Source organism: Haematobia irritans, chromosome 5 (assembly GCF_050003625.1).
Source record: "Haematobia irritans isolate KBUSLIRL chromosome 5, ASM5000362v1, whole genome shotgun sequence".
Classification (NCBI taxonomy): Eukaryota; Metazoa; Arthropoda; class Insecta; order Diptera; family Muscidae; genus Haematobia; species Haematobia irritans.
The window spans coordinates 98,151,209-98,174,856 of NC_134401.1; the positions used below are offsets into that span (position 1 = coordinate 98,151,209).

The following is a 23,648-nucleotide window of genomic DNA, read 5'->3' on the forward strand; positions in this document are numbered from 1 at the left end:
AAGATATGGGGAAATCATCACAGAATTTTGTGTAAAGTGTGAGAATTTTGGCCATATTTGTATAAACAGGAAAAACTAACATATCGAGGCTTTATCTAATTCTGAACCAAATTACATCAAACTTGACACACTTAAATATCATATTAAATATATTCTCCGTGGAAACTATGCAGTCGATTGGAGGAAATACCCATTGAAAATGGGTCTAAAATATGAAATAGCCTACCATATTTTCCCAACTCTGGTGTACATATAACGGAACTATATATAATCTGAACCGATTTCGACTAAATTTGACATGCATAGTTAGAATAATAATTCTGTTATCTCTGCCAAATTTAACATAAATGGGAGTTTAACTTTGTCCCCCGTGGTCATTTGAGTATTAATCGGGAGAAAGATATATATGGGAGCTATATCTAAATCTGAACCGATTTCAAACAAATTTGGCACACTTACCGATACTGTTAAACGTACTCCTTGTGCAAAATTTGAACTAAATCACGGCAAAACTCTGGCGTTTGAGGCCATATAAGTGCAAATCGGACGAAAGATATATATGGGAGCTATATCTAAATCTGAACCGATTTCAATCAAATTTACCAAGCATTGGTAGAATGGCAATTCTACTCTTTATGCAAAATTTCACGTAAATCGGTAGTAAACTTTGGCCTCTGTGGTCATATGAGTCTAAATCGGACGAGAGATATATACGGGAGCTATATCTAAATCTGAACCGATTTCAATCAAATTTACCAAGCATTGGAAGAATGTCAATTCTACTCTTTATGCAAAATTTCACGAAAATCGGTAGTAAACTTTGGCCTCTGTTGCCATATGAGTCTAAATCGGACGAAAGATATATATGGGAGCTATATCTAAATCTGATCCGATTTCAATCAAATTTTGCACACTTGACTGTACTACTAATGGTACTCCTAGTGCAAAATTTTAACCAAATTCGGCCAAAAATCTGGCTTCTGCGGCCATATAAGACCATATCGGGCGAAAGATATATATGTGAGCTATATCTAAATCTGAACCGATGTCAATCAAATTTTGTACACTTGACTATACGACTAATTGTTATGTTTGTACAAAATTTCAAGCAAATCGGTATAAAACTCTGGCTGCTGGGTCTATATTAGTGCATATCGGGCAAAAGATATATATGGAAGCTATATCTAAATCTGAACCGATTTCTTCCAAAATCAATAGGGTTCTATTCTGACCCAAATTAGGAACATGTGCCAAATTTGAAGGCGATTGGACTTAAATTGCGACCTAGACTTTGATCACAAAAATGTGTTCACAGACAGACGGACGGACGGACAGACGGACATGGTTATATCGACTCAGGGACCCACCCTGAGCATTATTGCCAAGGACACCATGTGCCTATCTCGTCTCCTTCTGGGTGTTACAAACATATGCACTAAATTATAATACCCTTTTCCACAGTGTGGCGTATAAAAAATACTGTAAAAATTCTTATAAAAACTAAGTATTTTACGAAGGTTTACGACGTTCCACAGAGTGGTTCACGGTATAAAAATTTAAATTACTTTTTTTGTATAATCTTAAAATTAAATTAAATTCCCACAATATCGTATTGATATGGCAACTACATTAGCCGGTATTTTCCCTGGGTTTGCGCGTCGTGTGAGAGAATGCTAATACAGATAACACAACGCAACTGAGGCGCCCGCCCCACACTTAAATGTTTATATTGCTTGTGACGTTGGGTGATTCAGATCAGTAGTATCTACTCCCGCTCCTAAGGCGGGTTATTGACAATTTCTTCTATAATAATATAAAAAAATAAATAAATAGATTAAATACCAGCAAAAGTATGGAAGATTTTATATCGAGTGCCTTTAAAATTTCCATACAACCAAAACAGAATTTCCATTACCGATATTTAAGTGAATTAAAAGAAACCCATGGTGTTATAACGGGTCGACCGCATCCGGGTGTACCTAATCTACAACCTCAAAAACAGAATCGTTCTCAAAAATCGGTTCCAGTGGATATTTGGCCTACGGTTACATTACAACTTCCGTCTGAGGCCAATTTTGACGAAAATGGAAATAAAAGAGAATTCTATGTCCTATGTTCACTACATAGTTGCAATGGCAGTGAGGCATTTTCTCTATCGCCCTTCTTACTTATGGCAAAGGGTACAACAGAAGCCAATCACAATTTCATATTCTGTAAAATGAATGAAAATGAAGATCCCTTACAACGAATATGGGAACTAAGAGATTATGTTATAGTTCGCATTGAGACGGGCAATAAAAAGAATTCGAAAGTGTTTTCAAACTATAAGCAATCTTTTGAAAAGAAACGAAGTCATTACAATAGTTTGAAATTGCCCATGGAGATCGATGAATTATTGGGGACACTGGACATCGATAAGGTCGAAAGTTTAAAACGAAGTGGTACCTTAAATGTGAGTAGATAATGGGTAAATAAATAATAGCTCTATCATTTTCTGCCTCGAAAGAAGTGTAATTTTTTTATTTTGAAGGAAAAAAAGTGAAATCTGAAATTTCTAAAAAGTGGCACTTGTTATAAAAAGGTAACACAGTCATTTTAAATTTTTTTATAACAGTGTCTTATATCCAATACAGTAATCCCTCGATTTACGTCGTGATTGGTTCCAGAATTTGACGACGTTAATCGACACGACGTAAACCGAATAAAAAGTTGCTCATACTTACTGCTAAGTTCTTTGATTATGTATGTATGTGCGTGTACACAATAAAAAACTTCAAAAATAAAGGAATAACATACAGTCTTTTATTCATTGATATTCAGAATTTGACGAATTTTCTGTAAGAATTCCAGAAATAAATGTTTCGATCTCATTTTCATTGGTACTTATTTCACTTGTGGAAGGCGTTTCTGAAAAAGTTGGCAACAAATCGACGACGTAAATCGAATGGCGACGTAAGTCAAAGTTGGATGGAACAAAAAATTTGACGACGTAAATCGCAACATCGTAAACCGAGGCGACGTAAATCGAGGGATTGCTGTACTTTGAAAACCAGACCTTGAAATGTAATATTCAGCAGAGAAAAAAATTTCATGTACATTTTTCCAAATAAAGTCTTGAGTTTTTACAAATATTCAATTAAAAATTTAATTTATTCAACAAATGTTGTTAATTGAAACAAAACTCAATCACAAAAATTTATAGTATCAATTAACATTTTAATTGGATCAATTATTTTTATACCCTCCACCATAGGATGGGGTGCCATTCCGTTTGTAACACATCGAAATATTGCTCTAAGACCCCATAAAGTACACACAAAAAATTTTTTTCTGATTCAATCACCAAATTAATTGATCCAATTAATTTTTTAATTGAAATGTCTTCAATCACGAAAATGATAATGTCAATCACAGTTTTAATTGGGCATAGAAAAATTCTTGATTAAAAAATTAATTGATTTTTTCAGCAAATTTTAATTAATTTTTTAATTCAATTAAAAATTTAATTGATGTTGATTGCAAAACTCAATTAATTTATTAATTAAAAAAGGTAACTATTTTTAATTACTTTCTGAATTGGCATAGAGTTTTTATTTGGATTAACAAATGATTGTTTGAAATACATTTTTAATTAAAAATTAAAAAAAAAATCAGCACTTTTTTTAACTGAATTAGTCTTCCGAATTTGATTAAAAAGTTAATTGTATCAATTAATTTTTTAATTAAAAATTTTAAAATTTTCAATCATTGACTTAATTAACTTAATGTTTCTATCATGATTAATAAGTTAATTGTATCAATAAATTCATTAATTGAAAAAATTTTCAACTTCAATTAACTTTTTAATTGGAAATATTTTTGTGATATTTTTTTCTGTGTATATATATTCTGGGTCGTGGTGAAATTCTGAGTCGATCTAAACATGTCCGTCCATCCGTCTGTTGAAATCACGCTAACTTCCGAACGAAACAAACTATGGACTTGAAACTTGGTACAAGTAGTTGTTATTGATGTAGGTCGGATGGTATTGCAAATTGGCCATATCGGTCCACTTTTACGTATAGCCCCCATATAAACGGACCCCCAGATTTAGCTTGTGAATTCTCTAAGAGAAGCAAATTTCATCCGATCCGGCTGAAATTTGGTACATGGTGTTAGTATATGGTCTCTAACAACCATGCAAAAATTGGTCCACATCGGTTCATAATTATATATAGCCCCCATATAAACCGATCACCAGATTTGGCTTGCGAAGCTTCTAAGAGAAGAAAATTTCATACGATACCGATGAAATTTGGTACATGTTGTTAGCATTTGGTCTCTAACAATCATGCAAAAATTGGTCCACATCGGTCCATAATTATATATAGCCCCCATATAAACCGATCCCAAGATTTGGCTTGCGGAGCCTCTAAGAGAAGCAACTTCCATTCGATCTGGATTATATTTGGTACATGGTGTTAGTATATGGTCTCTAATTACCATGCACAAAGTGGACCACTTCGGTCCATAATTATATATAGCCCCCATATAAATCGATCCCCAGATTTTACCTCCGGAGCCTCTTGGAAGACCAAAATTCATGTGATTCAGTTGAAATTTGGTACGTGGTTTTAATATATGGCCTCAAACACCCATGCAAAAATTGGTCGAAATCGGTCCATAATTATATATAGCCACCATATAAACCGATCCCCAGATTTGACCTCCGGAGCCCCGTGGAAGAGCAAAATTCATCCGATTCGGTTGAAATTTGGTACGTGATGTTAGTATATGGTATCCATTCGGCCTGGCCGAACTTACGGCCGTATATACTTGTTTTAATTGACTTGCAATTAATTTTTTAATTGATACTATCATTTCTGTAATTGAAGACATTTCAATTAAAAAATTAATTGAATCAATCAATTTCGTGATTGAATCAGATTTTTTTTGCGCGAGAAGACTAAATCGTTTTATCTAATATAGAAAAATTTCCTTGCTTACTTTTAGGCGGAGAGAAATGTGCTCAGAAATAAAGTATACATAAAAAGTGGCACTGTATGACAAAAAGGTGGCACAAGAAATGTAAAAAGTGTGACTCACCATATAAATATATTTTCTTTGCATACCTTCTGGCAGCATACGCCTTCGCTTGAAAATCTTGTAGCAGCGTTCTAAAAAGTGGCGCAAAAAGTGTCATTCGCCATAAAAGGCGAAAAATTATATCTGTTTTTATACTCTGCGCCACTCTGTGGAACAGGGTATTATAAGTTAGTGCATATGTTTGTAACACCCAGAAGGAGACGAGATAGACACGTGGTGTCTTTGGCAATAATGCTCAGGGTGGGTCCCTGAGTCGATATAACCATGTCCGTCTGTATGTCCGTCCGTCCGTCTGTCTGTGAACACATTTTTGTGATCAAAGTCTAGGTCGCAATTTAAGTCCAATCGCCTTCAAATTTGGCACATGTTCCTAATTTGGGTCAGAGTAGAACCCTATTGATTTTGGAAGAAGTCGGTTCAGATTTTGATATAGCTCCCATATATATCTTTCGCCCGATATGCACTAATATGGACCCAGCAGCCAGAGTTTTATACCGATTTGCTTGAAATTTTGTACAAACATAACACTTAGTCGTATAGTCAAGTGTGCAAAATTTGATTGAAATCGGTTCAGATTTTGATATAGCTCCCATATATATCTTTCGCCCGATATGGACTAATATGGACCCAGAAGCCAGAGTTTTATCCCGATTAGCTTGAAATTTTGCACAAGGAGTATAATTGGTAGTATAGTCATGTGTGCCAAATTTGATTGAAATCGGTTCAGATTTAGATATAGCTTCCATATATATATTTTTCGCTCGATATGGACTTATATGGCCCCAGAAGCCAGAGTTTTGCCCCAATTTGGTTGAAATTTTGCACTAGGAGTACAATTAGTAATATATTCATGTGTGCCAAATTTGATTGAAGTCGGTTCAGATTTAGATATAGCTCCCATATATATGTTTTTCTGATTTCGACAAAAATGGTAAAACTACCAACATTTTCCTTGTTAAATCGCCACTGCTTAGTCGAAAAGTTTTAAAAATGACTCTAATTTTCCTAAACTTCTAATAAAGGGTGATTTGTTAAGAGCTTGATAACTTTTTTTTTAAAAAAAACGCATAAAATTTGCAAAATCTCATCGGTTCTTTATTTGAAACGTTAGATTGGTCCATGACATTTACTTTTTGAAGATAATTTCATTTAAATGTTGACCGCGGCTGCGTCTTAGGTGGTCCATTCGGAAAGTCCAATTTTGGGCAACTTTTTCGAGCATTTCGGCCGGAATAGCCCGAATTTCTTCGGAAATGTTGTCTTCCAAAGCTGGAATAGTTGCTGGCTTATTTCTGTAGACTTTAGACTTGACGTAGCCCCACAAAAAATAGTCTAAAGGCGTCAAATCGCATGATCTTGGTGGCCAACTTACCGGTCCATTTCTTGAGATGAATTGTTCTCCGAAGTTTTCCCTCAAAATGGCCATAGAATCGCGAGCTGTGTGGCATGTAGCGCCATCTTGTTGAAACCACATGTCAACCAAGTTCAGTTCTTCCATTTTTGGCAACAAAAAGTTTGTTAGCATCGAACGATAGCGATCGCCATTCACCGTAACGTTGCGTCCAACAGCATCTTTGAAAAAATACGGTCCAATGATTCCACCAGCGTACAAACCACACCAAACAGTGCATTTTTCGGGATGCATGGGCAGTTCTTGAACGGCTTCTGGTTGCTCTTCACTCCAAATGCGGCAATTTTGCTTATTTACGTAGCCATTCAACCAGAAATGAGCCTCATCGCTGAACAAAATTTGTCGATAAAAAAGCGGATTTTCTGCCAACTTTTCTAGGGCCCATTCACTGAAAATTCGACGTTGTGGCAGATCGTAAGTCTATTCATGATGAAATGTCAAAGCATACTGAGCATCTTTCTCTTTGACACCATGTCTGAAATCCCACGTGATCTGTCAAATACTAATGCATGAAAATCCTAACCTCAAAAGAATCACCCTTTACATATATATCGGGCGATAAATCATAAATAAACTTTTGCGAAGTTTCCTTAAAATTGCTTCAGATTTAAATGTTTCCCAAATTTTGAGTCTATAGATTTTGTAAAAGTCTATCACATTCTGTCCAGATCGAGTGATATTTAAATGTATGTATTTGGGACAAACCTTTATATATAGCCCCAAACACATTTGACGGATGTGAAATGGTATCGAAAATTTTGATCTACAAAGTGGTGCAGGGTATAATATAGTCGGCCCCGCCCGACTTTAGACTTTCCTTACTTGTTTTATATAGAAATCTGAAATATTTGTTTTTTTTCATTGACAAATCCGGCAATCTTTTGATCTCGAATTGAAATATTCACACTTCGAAATTTAATATTCAGGGGACTATAGCGGCTTGTCTAATATAATTTTTTCTTCCATACATTTAGACACGTGACTACTGGAAATTTGTAAACTTTGTAAAGATATCAAAATTTACAAAACATATTGCTGCATAAATGAGAATACAGAGAAAGGTGCACTGAATGACAAAAAGGTGGCACAAAAATGTAAAAAGTATGGCTTCCTATAAAAGGTGTATAAGAAAGACCCTATTTTTCTTATAGGAAGAGTAACGGCGTTACCGTTGAGAATTTCTAAAAAGTGGCACAAAAGATGTCATATTCATAGGTCGCACACTCCTTTTACAAAAGTGAAAAAAATTATACAATTAATTAATTTATTAACAATCTAGAAATGATTGAAAATTTTTAATTAAAATAATAATTGATACTAGTATCTTTTTAATCAAACTCGGACGACTAAGTCCGTTAAAAAATATTTGACTTTTTTTATTTTTAATAAAAAAATTAATTGATACAATAAATTTTTTAATCGAAATAAAAACACAAAGTCAATTAAGAAAGTGATTGAAAACAGTTACGCGGTTTTTATTAAACAATTAATTGTTCCAATTAACAATTGCATTATTAAAATTAATCATTGTCGATTACAAAACTCAACTAATTGTTTAAGTGATTTAATTAACAAGTTAATTGAAAATTGGATTGAAGTTTAACTAAATAATTAAATGAATCAATTAAAAGAACTGATTGACCAATCGACATCAATGAAACTTTTGATTGAATCCATTAATTAAAAATGCGTTTTGCAATCAACACCAATTAACGTTTTAATTGTATCAATTAAAAAATTATTTTTTTTTTTGCTATCAACATCAGATACATTTTTAAGTGAGTCAATTAAAAATTGAATTGAAAAATTAATTTTCAAATCAAATCAATTAACTTTTTAAACAAATATTTTTTTATGTAAAGGGTGATTCTTTTGAGGTTAGGATTTTCATGCATTAGTATTTGACAGATCACGTGGGATTTCAGACATGGTGTCAAAGAGAAAGATGCTCAGTATGCTTTGACATTTCATCATGAATAGACTTACTATCGAGCAACGCTTGCAAATCATTGAATTTTATTACCAAAATCAGTGGCAGAAAATCCGCTTTTTTATCGACAAATTTTGTTCAGCGATGAGGCTCATTTCTGGTTGAATGGCTACGTAAATAAGCAAAATTGCCGCATTTGGAGTGAAGAGCAACCAGAAGCCGTTCAAGAACTGCCCATGCATCCCGAAAAATGCACTGTTTGGTGTGGTTTGTACGCTGGTGGAATCATTGGACCGTATTTTTTCAAAGATGCTGTTGGACGCAACGTTACGGTGAATGGCGATCGCTATCGTTCGATGCTAACAAACTTTTTGTTGCCAAAAATGGAAGAACTGAACTTGGTTGACATGTGGTTTCAACAAGATGGCGCTACATGCCACACAGCTCGCGATTCTATGGCCATTTTGAGGGAAAACTTCGGAGAACAATTCATCTCAAGAAATGGACCGGTAAGTTGGCCACCAAGATCATGCGATTTGACGCCTTTAGACTATTTTTTGTGGGGCTACGTCAAGTCTAAAGTCTACAGAAATAAGCCAGCAACTATTCCAGCTTTGGAAGACAACATTTCCGAAGAAATTCGGGCTATTCCGGCCGAAATGCTCGAAAAAGTTGCCCAAAATTGGACTTTCCGAATGGACCACCTAAGACGCAGCCGCGGTCAACATTTAAATGAAATTATCTTCAAAAAGTAAATGTCATGGACAAATCTAACGTTTCAAATAAAGAACCGATGAGATTTTGCAAATTTTATGCGTTTTTTTATAAAAAAAATTTATCAAGCTCTTAACAAATCACCCTTTACAAATAAAACTATGAAACAATAATATTCGTGATTTCTTCAATCATTTCAAATTTTGTGATTGAATCAGAATTGTTTTTTGTGTATTGGTATTTCAAGCTCCCAATTTGGTATATATTGGTCCATGCATTGGAACAATATAAACCAATATAGAATTATAGACCTATATTCCGATTTGGCTTTTTGGGTATCTACACACAATTTCTTTTTTATTCAATCACGAAATTAATCGATCCAATTAATTGTTATACCCACCACCATAGAATGGTGACGGGGGTATAATAAGTTTGTCATTCCGTTTGTAACACATCGAAATATCGATTTCCGACTGTATAAAGTATATATATATACTTGATCAGGGAGAAATTCTAAGACGATATAACGATGTCCGTCTGTCTGTCCGTCTGTCTGTCTGTCTGTCTGTCTGTCAGTCTGTCTGTTGTAATCACGCTGCAGTCTTCAATAATGAAGCAATCGTGCTGAAATTTTGCACAAACTCGTTTTGTGTGTGCAGGCAGGTCAAGTTCGAAGATGGGCTATATCGGTCCAGGTTTTGATATAGTCCCCATATAAACCGACCTCCCGATTTGGGGTCTTGGGCTTATAGAAATCGTAGTTTTTATCCAATTTGCCTGAAATTTGAAATCTAGAGGCATTTTATGACCATAAAGATGTGTGCCAAAAATGGTGAGTATCGGCCCATGTTTTGGTATAGCCCCCATAAAGACCGATCTCCCGATTTTACTTCTTGGGCTTATAGAAACCGCAGTTTTTTATTCAATTTACCTGAAATTGGAAATCTAGAGGTATTTTCGGTTCATAAAGAGATATGCCGAAAACGGTGAGTATCGGTCCATATTTTAGTACAGCCCCCATAAGAACGATCTCCTGATTTAACTCCTTGGGTTTCTAGAAACCGTAGTTTTTATCTGATTTGCCGGAAATTGTAAATATTCTGGTAGGTTAGGTTAGGTTAGGTATAGTGGCTGATATTTCAGGCTCACTTATGGCGATGTCGATTGGGAAAAAAGGTGCAACATTCTCGAAATTGATTGCAAGATATCAAGGACACTGTCATAGATTTTGGATACTTTATACCTCACAATATTATAAATTAATAATAACTTTAGAATTACACTATCATTTGGCCGAAATGTCAATTAGGGAAAATAGTAGTGTAACACCAAGGCAACATATTTTTTGCGAATCGAAAACGCCCTTAGACTATTCAGTCCATTGTGATACCACACTGGTGAACTTCTCTCTTATCACTGAGTGCTGCCCGATTCCATGTTAAGCTCAATGACAAGGGACCCCTCTTTATAGCCGAGTCCGAACGGCGTTCCACATTGCAGTGAAACCACTTAGAGAAGCTTTGAAACCCTCAGAAATGTCACCAGCATTACTGAGGTGGGATAATCCACCGCTGAAAAACTTTTTGGTGTTCGGTCGAAGCAGGAATCGAACCCACGACCTTGTGTATGCAAGGCGGGCATGCTAACCATTGCACCACGGTGGTATTTTAGACTCACAAAAACGTGTATCGGATTAAGTTTTTATCGGTTCATTTGGTAATGCCTCCATATAGACCGACTTCACTTCTTGAGGGTATAGAAGGCGCACTGATTATGAAAATTGCTTGAAACTCAATGTAAAATTTCCAGATTTTACTTCTGGGGTGAAAATCTACAGATTTAAGATTTCAAATCAAGACGTAATTTTATAATTTTCTTGCACACTTACAAGAGATGTTAATGATTCCTCTAAAACTCAAACAAAAATGGTTCTTATAAATCCAGAATCTGATATAGTCCTCATAGATGAAATCTTTAAATTTATCTTCGGGAAGTGTCCTCAAGTCCTCAAGCCCTCCTGAAATTTCAAACGAAACCCTAATATTTGGTTCATGGTGGTGGATATTTAAGATTCGGCTCGGCCGAACTTACTACTGTATATACTTGTTTTGTTTATCGTTGTTTCAAAGCAGGATGACTTCTACTTCCACGGTTCTATTTATAAATGTTAGAAATTTCTTAATTGATACTATTATTTATGAAATAAACATATTTTTTTTAACAATAAATTAATTTACAAATTTTTCTAGGTATGCCTGGGTTTCACGGTCTTTGAAAAAATCATCGCCACCAATAGTTATCGTCTATATAAAAATACAACTTATTCCGATAATATATATCATGGAGATGACTTGTGTATCAGTAAATTGTGTAATTTAAAAGGTAGTGTTACTGGTGGTCTTGACGTTACATTCCTTATGAATGGTAATTCGGGACATAAATATAACGTCCATATGACACTCTATGATAAAACTTCTTCGCAACTGATTTGGAAGGAAGTACAACAAATTCAAGAGAAGAATATTCATAAAAATTGTGCATATTCATTTATTTTACCAAAAGGTCCTGTCATTGAAGATGTAGATGAATTCAAAGTTGCATTGGAAGTGGTGGTCGATAATAGTACGTACAAAAGTCAACCCATACCATTCTGTTATGTAAATAATAAGAATGAGGATATACCACCCCGTAAACGGGCCCGCAAAGAAGAGACAACTGATGAAGAGGTCAATTTCACGCCAGAAGAAATTGCAGAGGTTCTACTTCAAGTTTTGGATAAACACAACTCTGAGCAAGAAATGCCCACTAATATTTCGGCCCAAAATGCAACAGTGGTCGGTACGAATGTATTGCCGTCAGTAAATATTGAACTTCCTATATGTGAAAATTTCAACGAGAACAATTCGCAAGTGATATGGGAATATTCAATACCACTGGAATCGTTGCAGGATAATAATATTTCCAGTTCTATGCCAATACATCTAAATTCACAATATAATAATCCCTCAGCAACCAGCACTGCTGGTGTACAACAAGATTGGGAAACCTCTTCAACAGAAGATTTAATCCAGTTGATATCTACTTTGCCTCAACCTACAATCCCAATAGAGAACCCAATATCGTCAAAAGAAGATAATGATAATTCATATATATCTCGTGACAGAATTATTCTAATTAGCACTGATTTAACGAATCCCGACGATAACATTCCCAAAAATGTCCCTCAAAAGATGACAGAACTTAAAAAGCATTGTGCCAGCAATATCTCGTCGCACAATGGTAAAATTATGAAACGAGCTTCTTATGTCATTCAGCAAATTGACAAATGTAAGCAAAATTTTATAGAAATTAAAGAGTATTAATTTAATAATTTTACGTTAAATTCTCATCATATCATATCATATCATATTATATCATATCATATCATATCATATCATATCATATCATATCATATCATATCATATCATATTATATCATATCATATCATCATATCATATCATATCATATCATATCATATCATATCATATCATATCATATCATATCATATTATATCATATCATATCATATCATATCATATCATATCATATCATATCATATCATATCATATCATATCATATCATATCATATCATATCATATCATATCATATCATATCATATCATATCATATCATATCATATCATATCATATCATATCATATCATATCATATCATATCATATCATATCATATCATATCATATCATATCATATCATATCATATCATATCATATCATATCATATCATATCATATCATATCATATCATATCATATCATATCATATCATATCATATCATATCATATCATATCATATCATATCATATCATATCATATCATATCATATCATATCATATCATATCATATCATATCATATCATATCATATCATATCATATCATATCATATCATATCATATCATATCATATCATATCATATCATATCATATCATATCATATCATATCATATCATATCATATCATATCATATCATATCATATCATATCATATCATATCATATCATATCATATCATATCATATCATATCATATCATATCATATCATATCATATCATATCATATCATATCATATCATATCATATCATATCATATCATATCATATCATATCATATCATATCATATCATATCATATCATATCATATCATATCATATCATATCATATCATATCATATCATATCATATCATATCATATCATATCATATCATATCATATCATATCATATCATATCATATCATATCATATCATATCATATCATATCATATCATATCATATTTAATTTAATTTAATTTAATTTAATTTAATTTAATTTAATTTAATTTAATTTAATTTAATTTAATTTAATTTAATTTAATTTAATTTAATTTAATTTAATTTAATTTAATTTAATTTAATTTAATTTAATTTAATTTAATTTAATTTAATTTAATTTAATTTAATTTAATTTAATTTAATTTAATTTAATTTAATTTAATTTAATTTAATTTAATTTAATTTAATTTAATTTAATTTAATTTAATTTAATTTAATTTAATTTAATTTAATTTAATTTAATTTAATTTAATTTAATTTAATTTAATTTAATTTAATTTAATTTAATTTAATTTAATTTAATTTAATTTAATTTAATTTAATTTAATTTAGTTTAATTTAATTTAATTTAATTTAATTTAATTTAATTTAATTTAATTTAATTTAATTTAATTTAATTTAATTTAATTTAATTTAATTTAATTTTATGAATACATTTATTTTAATTTATTTATGTTTTCAGATAGTGGCAATACAATTTTCCATGAAGCCATTATGGATGACACGACACTGCTGACTCTTTATAGGCAAATGAAAATTAATTCCAAAAAAGATCAAGTTCTTAAGGCACGCAATAAATTTCGACAGAATTTATTACACTATGCCTGCTGGATGAATAGAGCTAAAGCAATCAAACCTCTGGTGTTTATGGGCTGTGGGCTCCATGAGCAGGATCTAAACGGATGTACTCCTTTACATATAGCTATTAAGTTCGACCACAAGGAATGTATTTCAAAATTCCAACTCGTACTGGAAACCCCCAACGAGTATCCGAAAAATATTCAAAATATGTTGGTGGAAATGTTTCAAGTCCACGATGATCTTGGTCGAACAGTTTTACATGCAGCAGTTGTGGCAGAACTTCGCGATTTATTTGAATCAATGCTGAAATTTTGTAAACTCCATAAGGTGGAAGCGTGGAATTATGGCCTTTTGTCTAATGGTGATACGGTTGTTCATTTAATTGCCAAAAATAGTGTTGTCATTTTGGCACCACTGGTTAGAGAATATATTCCCGGGTATTTAAATTTGGAAAACTATGCTGGTGAAACAGTTCAGGATATACCAGATTTAACAATGGAAGTAAGGCAAGCTCTTCTCATTCCTGATGTTTTTAAAGAAGCTTTAAATGAAGTAGACGAACTTGATGAATATTTAAGTGATGAAGATGAATTTGATTAATGCTAGAGAGTTTACATAAAGTGAAAAAATAAACTTAGTATATAAAGCATTTTTACTTCAAATAAAGTCTTTTTCATTTCAAATGAAACCGTTTTTAAATAAAGAAACAAAAAAACAAAGTAATATCATTTGCGATTTTTTTTTCGTGTAAACATTTTTCTTGGAATAAAATTTCAAGTCGATAACTGTTGCCATTGAATTAGTTATAAATCATACATTAAATTATCACACCGTTTTCTAATATTACACGAAATTATTTTGTAAGTTTTTATGATTTGATTTTAGTGATTTTAATTTAATTAAAGGTGCTAATAAATTTATCAATAGCATTTATATACACTGAAAGAAGAGTTTTCTTTTGTGAGGAACAGCACAGAGAACCAAAGTTTTCTTTTGTCGCTGATTTTTTTCTCTAATAGCAAATAAAAATTAAAAAATTCAAGGCAATCGCTGAATTTTTCGACGTGAATTCGGATGTATTTGTTCTTAAAAAAATACTTTACATGAAAAGGGAATTTCGTTTATCTAAAATTTCGTTCCAGAGGAAAGTATTTTTTCCTTGGGATAAATTCATTTAAAACAGAGTTTATATTAGAAAAGACATGTATTCCTAACCACCTATACCTAACCAGGTCTAAATCTTAACCGAATAGGGTTCTATTCCCACCAAAAATACATACACTGTCGTTCAAAACCGAGTGCATGTGTTTAACATTTTTACTAAAAGTGTTATAAATTCCCCTATATTTTCGGCAATCGGCTGACAAAAACATAAAATATAGACTGAAATTCTGTAAAAGTCAACAGAATTGGGCAGTCGAAGATTGGAAACGATTAGTTTTTGTTGCGTCCAGATCAGACTGCTGACACATATCCAATTCTGTAAAGCCCTCTACGAGCCATTGGTGGACTTACATTCTTGTTTATTGCCAAGACAGCCTGATTAGGTGTTCTAGAGCTTTTGTTTCGCATTTTTCGTAACATCAAAGGGGCATCCAAGTCATTTAGAATTCTTGGTCTCTCCAATTAACTAAATGTGTTAGTAACATATCAAAATTTAATCGCTGAAAATTTCAGCCAAATGCGGCATAAAAAGGAGAAGTTATGTGACGATTAGAAAATTTGTTAAAAAAATGCGCTCAGTTTTGATCGCCTGTGTAATTGTGCCAAAAATGTGTTCACAGACAGACGGACGTCCATAAATCGATTCCAAAGCTGATACTGAACATTATTGCCAACGATAGGTTAGGTTAAAGTGGCAGCCCGATTAAATTTCAGGCTCACTTAGACTATTCAGTCCATTGTGATACCACATTTAACTAAAAGTACCTATTACATATGGGCACTTCTAGTCTTAACCACTGAACCTTCTCGATTATTTACTTTTGTGGAACCAACAAGATTGTTCCAAAAACATTAGCAGACTGCTTAAGTTAACGTTTTCCAGGTCAGACAGTAATCTAAAGCTATATGCTCCTAAAATTCGCTTACGCCTTACACAAAAAGCAGGACACTCACACAAGAGGTGTTTAATTGATTCCTTTTCCTCCGCATCATGACAGCTCATACAATAGTCATTATACTTCGCGCCAATAGTTTTTGCAAAATCGCCTATCAGGCAGCGACCCGTTATAGCAGATATCAGGAGTGATATCTGACGTCTCGAGAACACTAGCATATCTAGTGTGCTGTTTAAGTTTAAATGGGGCCATATTTGCTTGGTGTGGTTACAGACCTTGCAATTCTCCCATCGAACATTTGCCATCATAACAGCCTTCTCACGCAGCATGAGCTTGCAGGTAGCCAGGGGCATACCAACAAATTCTAGTTCCCCTGGAATATGTAAGGTAGTCCCTACACGCTCACAAAAAATCGCTTCTGTAACATATACTCCCAAACATATTTTGCTTCAAGCATATATATTTTTGGGTATTGCCCAAACATTTATATGTTTGATCTCTTCCAATATATAATATGTTTGAAAGCTATTGGTCTAAACAATATATGTTTGGGTAGTCTAAGTTCCAAACATTTTGTATTTTTGCATCCAAATTCAATAATGTTGTCTTCCAAAAAACAATATGTTATTATGTGAACATATAATATGTTTGGAAGCATTTTGCACCCAAAAATATTATATGCTCAAAAAAAATTCTCCCAAACAATATTGTGCTCAAAATTTTATTTATTTATTTATATATTTACAATCATAATGAATTATGAAAAAAAACAGGTAATATAGGTGCTAACAACATAGGTTTTCGACCTGAATGCTCAAAATTTTCTTTCTGCCCCCACATCTTTCTCACTTCCACGAGATTTTTTAGTTCTTAGCACCTTTTTCTGTAATACAAACATTGTAGAAGAAATTATTCAATTGTATGATTTTTTTTATTTTAATTTTACCTTTTGCTGGACGGGGATTCGAACAGCGGACCACACAGTTTGTAAGGATCAAAGAAGTAGCTGATCAATTGCCCAAGGAAAAATAAAATGTTAATTTTGTAATAACAAGCAACAACCACCAACTTAATTCAATATCGCTTCCTGTTAAATAGCGCTCCAAGCTACTAAACACATTTATGTTTATAGGCTATTTCTAAATTAATATATGTTTGCATCCAAGCATATTATATTTACAAACATTTTATGTCCCAAACATAATATGTTCTAACATATTAACATATATGTCCCAAACATGTTATGCTAGTTTATGAACATTATTTGCTTGCACTCAAAAATATTGTGTTTAAAAATTTGTGTTCCAAACATATAATGTTTATAGCCAAACATATGAAAAACAGTCTTTTTCATCCGTGTAGCCTTGCTAACATATCTGCTTCGCAGTTCTCCGGTATGTTCCTATGGCCAGGCACCCATATTAGGTGAATATTGTACTGCTCAGCCATCTCGTTGATAGATTTGCGGCAGTCTATGGCCGTTTTCTAGTTGAGGAACACAGAGTCCAAGGATTTTATTGCAGGTTGACTGTCTGAGTATATATTAATGTCCACATTTTTTGGAACATTACTTCTCAGCCAATTCGCCACCTCTCTTATTGCTAATATTTCAGCCTGAAAAACACTACAGTGATTAGGTAATCTTTTCGCTATTCGAATTTCCAGATCTTTAGAATATACTCCGAACCCCACTTGTCCATTCAATTTGGAGCCATCAGTATAGAAATCTATACATCTTTTATTCCCCGGGGTCTGTGTACACCACGCCTCACTGTTGGGAATTAGAGTTTGAAACTTTTTGTCGAAAAGTGGTTTTGCCAGGGTGTAATCCACTACGTTAGGCACATCTGGCATTACTTTGAGGACCGAACTATGACCGTACATTTTTTCCGACCACAGCGATAGCTCGCGCAAGCGCACGGCCGTTGTTGCAGCTGACTGTTTGGCCAAAATGTCTAAAGGCAATAGATGCAGTATGACATTAAGGGAGTTTGTTCCTGTCTTGCTGAATGCACCTGAGATACACAAGCACGCCATACGCTGAACTTTGTCTAAACTTGTCGGCTGGTGAAGTGCCGGCCACCAGACTACAACACCATATAGCATTATAGGTCTAACCACTGCCGTGTATAGCCAATGTACAATTTTTGGTTTTAGTCCCCACTTTTTTCCTATTGCCTTTTTGCACGAGTACAAAGCTACCGTTGCTTTTCTCGTCCTTTCTTCACTATTAAGCTTCAAGTTCAGCCTCCTGTCCAAAATAACGCCAAGGTATTTTGCACACTCACCAAAGGGAATTTCAATACCCCCTAAGGAAATGGGCCTAACCGTGGGAGTTTTGCAATCTTTGCAGTACATGACTAGTTCTGTCTTTGCAGGATTTACCCCAAGACCATTGTCTTTCACCCATTTCTCAGTCATCCGGAGGGCCCTCTGAATAATATCTCTGATTGTGGATGGAAATTTTCCCCTGACTGCTAGAGCCACATCATCTGCGTATGCCACCACTTTTATCCTTTCTTTTTATAGGGTAACCAGAAGGTTATTTATAGCAACATTCCAAAGAAGAGGTGATAGAACTCCTCCTTGGGGAGTGCCTCTGTTCACATACCTTTGTATGTTTGCTTGTCCTAGTGTGGCTGAAATACGTATCTTCATTAGCAGTTCGTCTAACAGCCTGAGTATACATGGATAAACATTCAGAGTTGTCAGTCCATTTAATATCGAGCTCGGATGGACATTATCGAACGCCCCTTCGATGTCTAGAAACGCCACGATTGTGTATTCTTTGACAGATAGTGAGCTTTCAATAAAGCTGACTAGTTCATGTAATGCGGTCTCAGTAGACCTGCCCTTCGAGTATGCATGCTGTCGTTTCGAGAGCAAACTTGAATCCACGCTAGTTCTAAGATACATGTCTATCATCCTCTCCAGGATCTTAAGTAGGAATGATGATAAGCTGATTGGTCGGAAATCCTTCGTACTCGAGTGAGAGGCTTTTCTTGGAATATATGCTAAGTTTACACATCGTTTATATATCACCGTCAACCAGGGGATAATTCTTTCAGCCACTGCTTGTAATTCCACCGGAGTAATTCCATCAGGTTCGGGGGATTTGAATGGTCCAAAGCTATTTAAAGCCCATTTTATTCTAGATTCCGACACAATTTCCTCGTTAGGAAATGACCGCTGAGCCTCTGTTACACCGCCAGAACATGGTTCAACCGTCTGATTTCCAGGGAAGTGATGCATTGCCAACGATACCATGTGACTATCTCGTCTTCATTTGGGTGTTGCAAATAACATAAGTTGTAAGTTAGTCCGTGCGTGATATATAACATAGTAGACAACAGAAAGGTCGATTAAATACGTATATATTCAGTTCCCTATATATACCGTATATATAGGGAAGAAATATTTTTTTTTTTTTTTTGTTTTTTAATTATTATTTATTAATGCTATTTATCTTATCTAGATATTTACATTATTTAAGGCATTATTCTAAATAATTAATGGCATTTACCCATTGGCAAATCCATATTCAAACAAATCCCATTGGCAAATCCATATTGTAAACAATTTTCAAGCATTTAATGACTTAGTGGAGTTTATGCTATATTGATAATTATATTAAATCTTGCGGTGCTCTGCGTTTGTGTCTCCTAAAGGTTTCAGAGTTGGTCATTAGAATTGACGCTAATGGATTTAGATGGGCTTCAATTCTGGATTTCTATGCTGTTATTTGAGCCGTAATCTCCTCTTTTATTGTGGGAATATTTAGATCCTTGTGTAGTCGTTGGTTAGTTATATAGGTTGGAGCAGTGGCGATTTGTCGCAATGTTTTTGATTGAAATTGTTGAATGAATTCCATACGTCCATATAGGCTTTATAATACATTTGTAGATTAGAAGCTTATTCTCTAGAGAAAGTTTCGAGTGGCGGCCAATTAGAAATTTCATTCTGTTTGACTGGATGGTTAGTGCTTTTCTTTTAGTCTCAATATGTTTTTTCCAAGTCAACTTTCTGTCAATATAAATTCCTAGATACTTTGCTTCAATTTGCTGAGGAATTTGGATTTGATTCATGTACACCGGCGGAGATGTACCTTTCTTGAAACTGAAAGTCACTTGAATTGATTTTGTTTCGTTAGATCTTATACGCCATTTCAAAAGCCATGATGATAACGAATTTAAACAGTTTTGAAGGATATCACTAGCTCCATTTACAGTTTTATTTACAGCCATTACTGCTGTATCATCAGCGAAAGTACTTATCAAGACCGTTTGAGATACTGGGAGGTCTGCAGTAAAAAGAACATATAATAAAGGGCCAAGTACGCTTCCTTGAGGTACACCTGCACGTATGTTTTTCAATTGGCTCATTTCACCATTTTCTTGGACGAAGAAATTTCGTCCTGATATATACACCCAGAGAAGGAATATGATCACCTCAAACATGTTTTAAGAGAAAAATGTTATTTTTGAGTGGTAACCAAGTTACATGGTTTTCGTAATCATGTATCTGATTTCGGTAAGTAGGTTATATTTGACGAGAAAATAACATTTTAGTGACAAACATGTTACATGGTCACTATACAAAAATAACATTTTGCTCTTGAAACATGTTTGAGGTGATCATATTCCTTCTCTGCGTGTATGACTTAATGAACAAGTAAAAGTTTATTGGTAAAAGTTTTTTGATTTTGTAAAGAAGTCCATCATGCCAAACTTTATCAAAGGCTTGGGATATATCCAAAAATGCTGCAGTACAGTACTGCTTAGACTCAAATGCTGTGTTTATTGTTTCAGAAGAAATAATAACGAACCGACATGAACTTTTGTGCGGTAACTACAGAGCCAGAATTGAAATATGGGGGTCGCTTTATATGGGGCTATATACAAAAATGGCAGATTTTTTACTGTTTGGTAGAATTCTTGATGTTTTGGAAGATTTTGCACAATATTCCTCTCCAACTAAAAGGGTGCTTCATAAATTTTTTATAGAAATAACATTTTGACAAAATTTTCAACAGAAATAAAATTCTAACAAAATTGTCTATAGAAACAAAATTTTGACAAAATTTTCTATAGAAATATAAAATTTTGACAAAATTTTCTACAACAATAAAATTTTTGGCTCGAGTGGCAATCGTGATTTTTCTGTGATTGGGGATCGGTTTATCTGGAGGCTTTTTATAACTATAGATCGATACGGATCAATTTTGGCATGGTTTTTTATCGCCATATACTAGCTAACTAGTACCAAATTCCAACCGGATCGGATGAATTTTCCTCCTTCAAGAGGCTCCGGCGGTCAAATCTGGGGATCGGTTTATATGGGGGCTATATATAATTATGGACCGATGTGGACCAATTTTTGCATGGTTGTTAGTGTCCATATACCAACACCATGTACCGAATTTCAGCCGGATCGGATGAAATATGCTTCTCTTAGAGGCTCCGCAAGCCAAATCTGGGGATCGGTTTATATGGGGGCTATAGAAAAAAGTGAACCGATATAGCCCGTTTGCAATACCATCCGACCTACATTAATAACAACTACTTGTGCCAAGTTTCACGTCGATAGCTTGTTTCGTTCGGAAGTTAGCGTGATTTCAACAGACGGATGGACATGCTTAGATCGACTCAGAATTTCATCACGACCCAAAATATATATCTTTTATGGGATCTTTGAGCAATATTTTGATGTGTTACAAACGGAATGACAAAGTTAATATACCCCCCCATCCTATGGTGGAGGGTATAAAAATAGTTTTTTTTCTGTCGGCGTACACTGAAAAAAAAGCATGCCCTGTTCCAAAGATTTTGTATTTACTTTTACAATATTGGTATTGATTCCGGGTCAAAGAAGCGGAGAGTACAAGTAAGGATACTTTTAAGACACAATTCTCTTTTAAATTTAACAGGTTGGCTGATAAGTACCCGTTCTGACACATAGATGGCGTCGCTAATATTAAATACATATTATTATACCCACCACCATAGAATGGTGACGGGGGTATAATAAGTTTGTCATTCCGTTTGTAACACATCGAAATATCGATTTCCGACTATATAAAGTATATATATTCTTGATCAGGAAGAAATTCTAAGACGATATAACGATGTCCGTCTGTCCGTCTGTCTGTCTGTCTGTTGTAATCACGCTACAGTCTTCAATAATGAAGCAATCGTGCTGAAATTTTGCACAAACTCGTCTTTTGTCTGCAGGCAGGTCAAGTTCGAAGATGGGCTATATCGGTCCAGGTTTTGATAAATTCCCAATATAAACCGACCTCCCGATTTGGGGTCTTGGGCTTATAGAAATCCTAGTTTTTATCCAATTTGCCTGAAATTGGAAATCTAGAGCTATTTTAGGACCATAAAGAGGTGTGCCGAAAATGGTGAGTATCGGTCCATATTTTGGTGTAGCCCCCATATAGACCGATTTCCCGATTTTACTTCTTGGGCTTCTAGAATCCGAAGTTTTTATCCTATTTGCCTGAAATTGGAAATCTAGAGGTATTTTCGGGTCATAAAGAGGTGTGCCGAAAACGGTGAGTATCGGTCCATATTTTAGTATAGCCCCCATAAGAACGATCTCGCGATTTAATTCCTTGCGTTTCTAGAAACCGTAGTTTTTATCTGATTTGCCTGAAATTGTAAATATTCTGGTATTTTAGGCTCACAAAAACGTGTATCGGATTAAGTTTTTATCGGCCCATTTGGTAATGCCTCCATATAGACCGACTTCACTTCTTGAGGGTGTAGAAGGCGCACTGATCATGAAAATTGCTTGAAACTCAATGTAAAATTTCCAGATTTTACTTCTACAGATTTAAGATTTCAAATCAAGACATTATTTTATAATTTTCTTGCACACTCACAAGAGATGTTGATGATGGGTAGTTAAGATTCGGCCCGGCCGAACTTAGTGCTGTATATACTTGTTTTTATATAGTATCAACCTTCAAATGATTCGTGTCAAAATTTGACGTCTGTAAGTCAATTTGTTTGTGAGATAGAGCGTCTTTTGTGAAGCAACTTTTGTTATTGTGAAAAAATGGAAAAAAAGGAATTTCGTGTTTTGATAAAATACTGTTTTCTGAAGGGAAAAAACTCGGTGGAAGCAAAAACTTGGCTTGATAATGAGTTTCCGGACTCTGCCCCTGAGAAATCAACAATAATTGATTGGTATGCAAAATTCAAGCGTGGTGAAAACATCAAAAAAATCCACAAAATGATTTTGAATGACCGTAAAATGAAGTTGATCGAGATAGCAGAGGCCTTAAAGATAGCAAAGGAATGTGTTGGTCATATCATTCATCAATATTTCGATATGCGGAAGCTCTGTGCAAAATGGGTGCCGCGCTAGCTCACATTTGACCAAAAACAACAACGTGTTGATGATTCTGAGCGGTTTTTGCAGCTGTTAACTCGTAATACACCCGAGTTTTTCCGTCAATATGTGACAATGGATGAAATAGGGCTCCATCACTACACTCCTGAGT

General features: G+C 34.1%; 2 protein-coding genes across 3 annotated transcripts in view; one reads left to right on the top strand and one right to left on the bottom strand.

Annotated features, from left to right (window-relative positions):
• Positions 1–23,648, bottom strand: part of fdl (beta acetylhexosaminidase fused lobes) — a 245,327-nt gene that overhangs the window by 172,766 nt on the left and 48,913 nt on the right. The window lies entirely within an intron of this gene.
• Positions 1,746–14,801, top strand: LOC142238050 (uncharacterized). The gene is made up of 3 exons (XM_075309562.1): positions 1,746–2,452; positions 11,393–12,470; positions 13,960–14,801. The coding sequence occupies exons 1-3, from the start codon at positions 1,853–1,855 to the stop codon at positions 14,676–14,678; spliced, it is 2,397 nt and encodes a 798-aa protein (XP_075165677.1). The 5' UTR covers positions 1,746–1,852; the 3' UTR covers positions 14,679–14,801.

Bases quoted from the DNA above. Each gene is read 5' to 3' on its own strand.
- LOC142238050 (XM_075309562.1), top strand. From the start codon at position 1,853: ATGGAAGATTTTATATCGAGTGCCTTTAAAATTTCCATACAACCAAAA. The intron at 2,453-11,392 runs GTGAGTAGATAA...AAATTTTTCTAG, and splicing joins AACGAAGTGGTACCTTAAAT to GTATGCCTGGGTTTCACGGT. The intron at 12,471-13,959 runs GTAAGCAAAATT...TTATGTTTTCAG, and splicing joins CATTCAGCAAATTGACAAAT to ATAGTGGCAATACAATTTTC.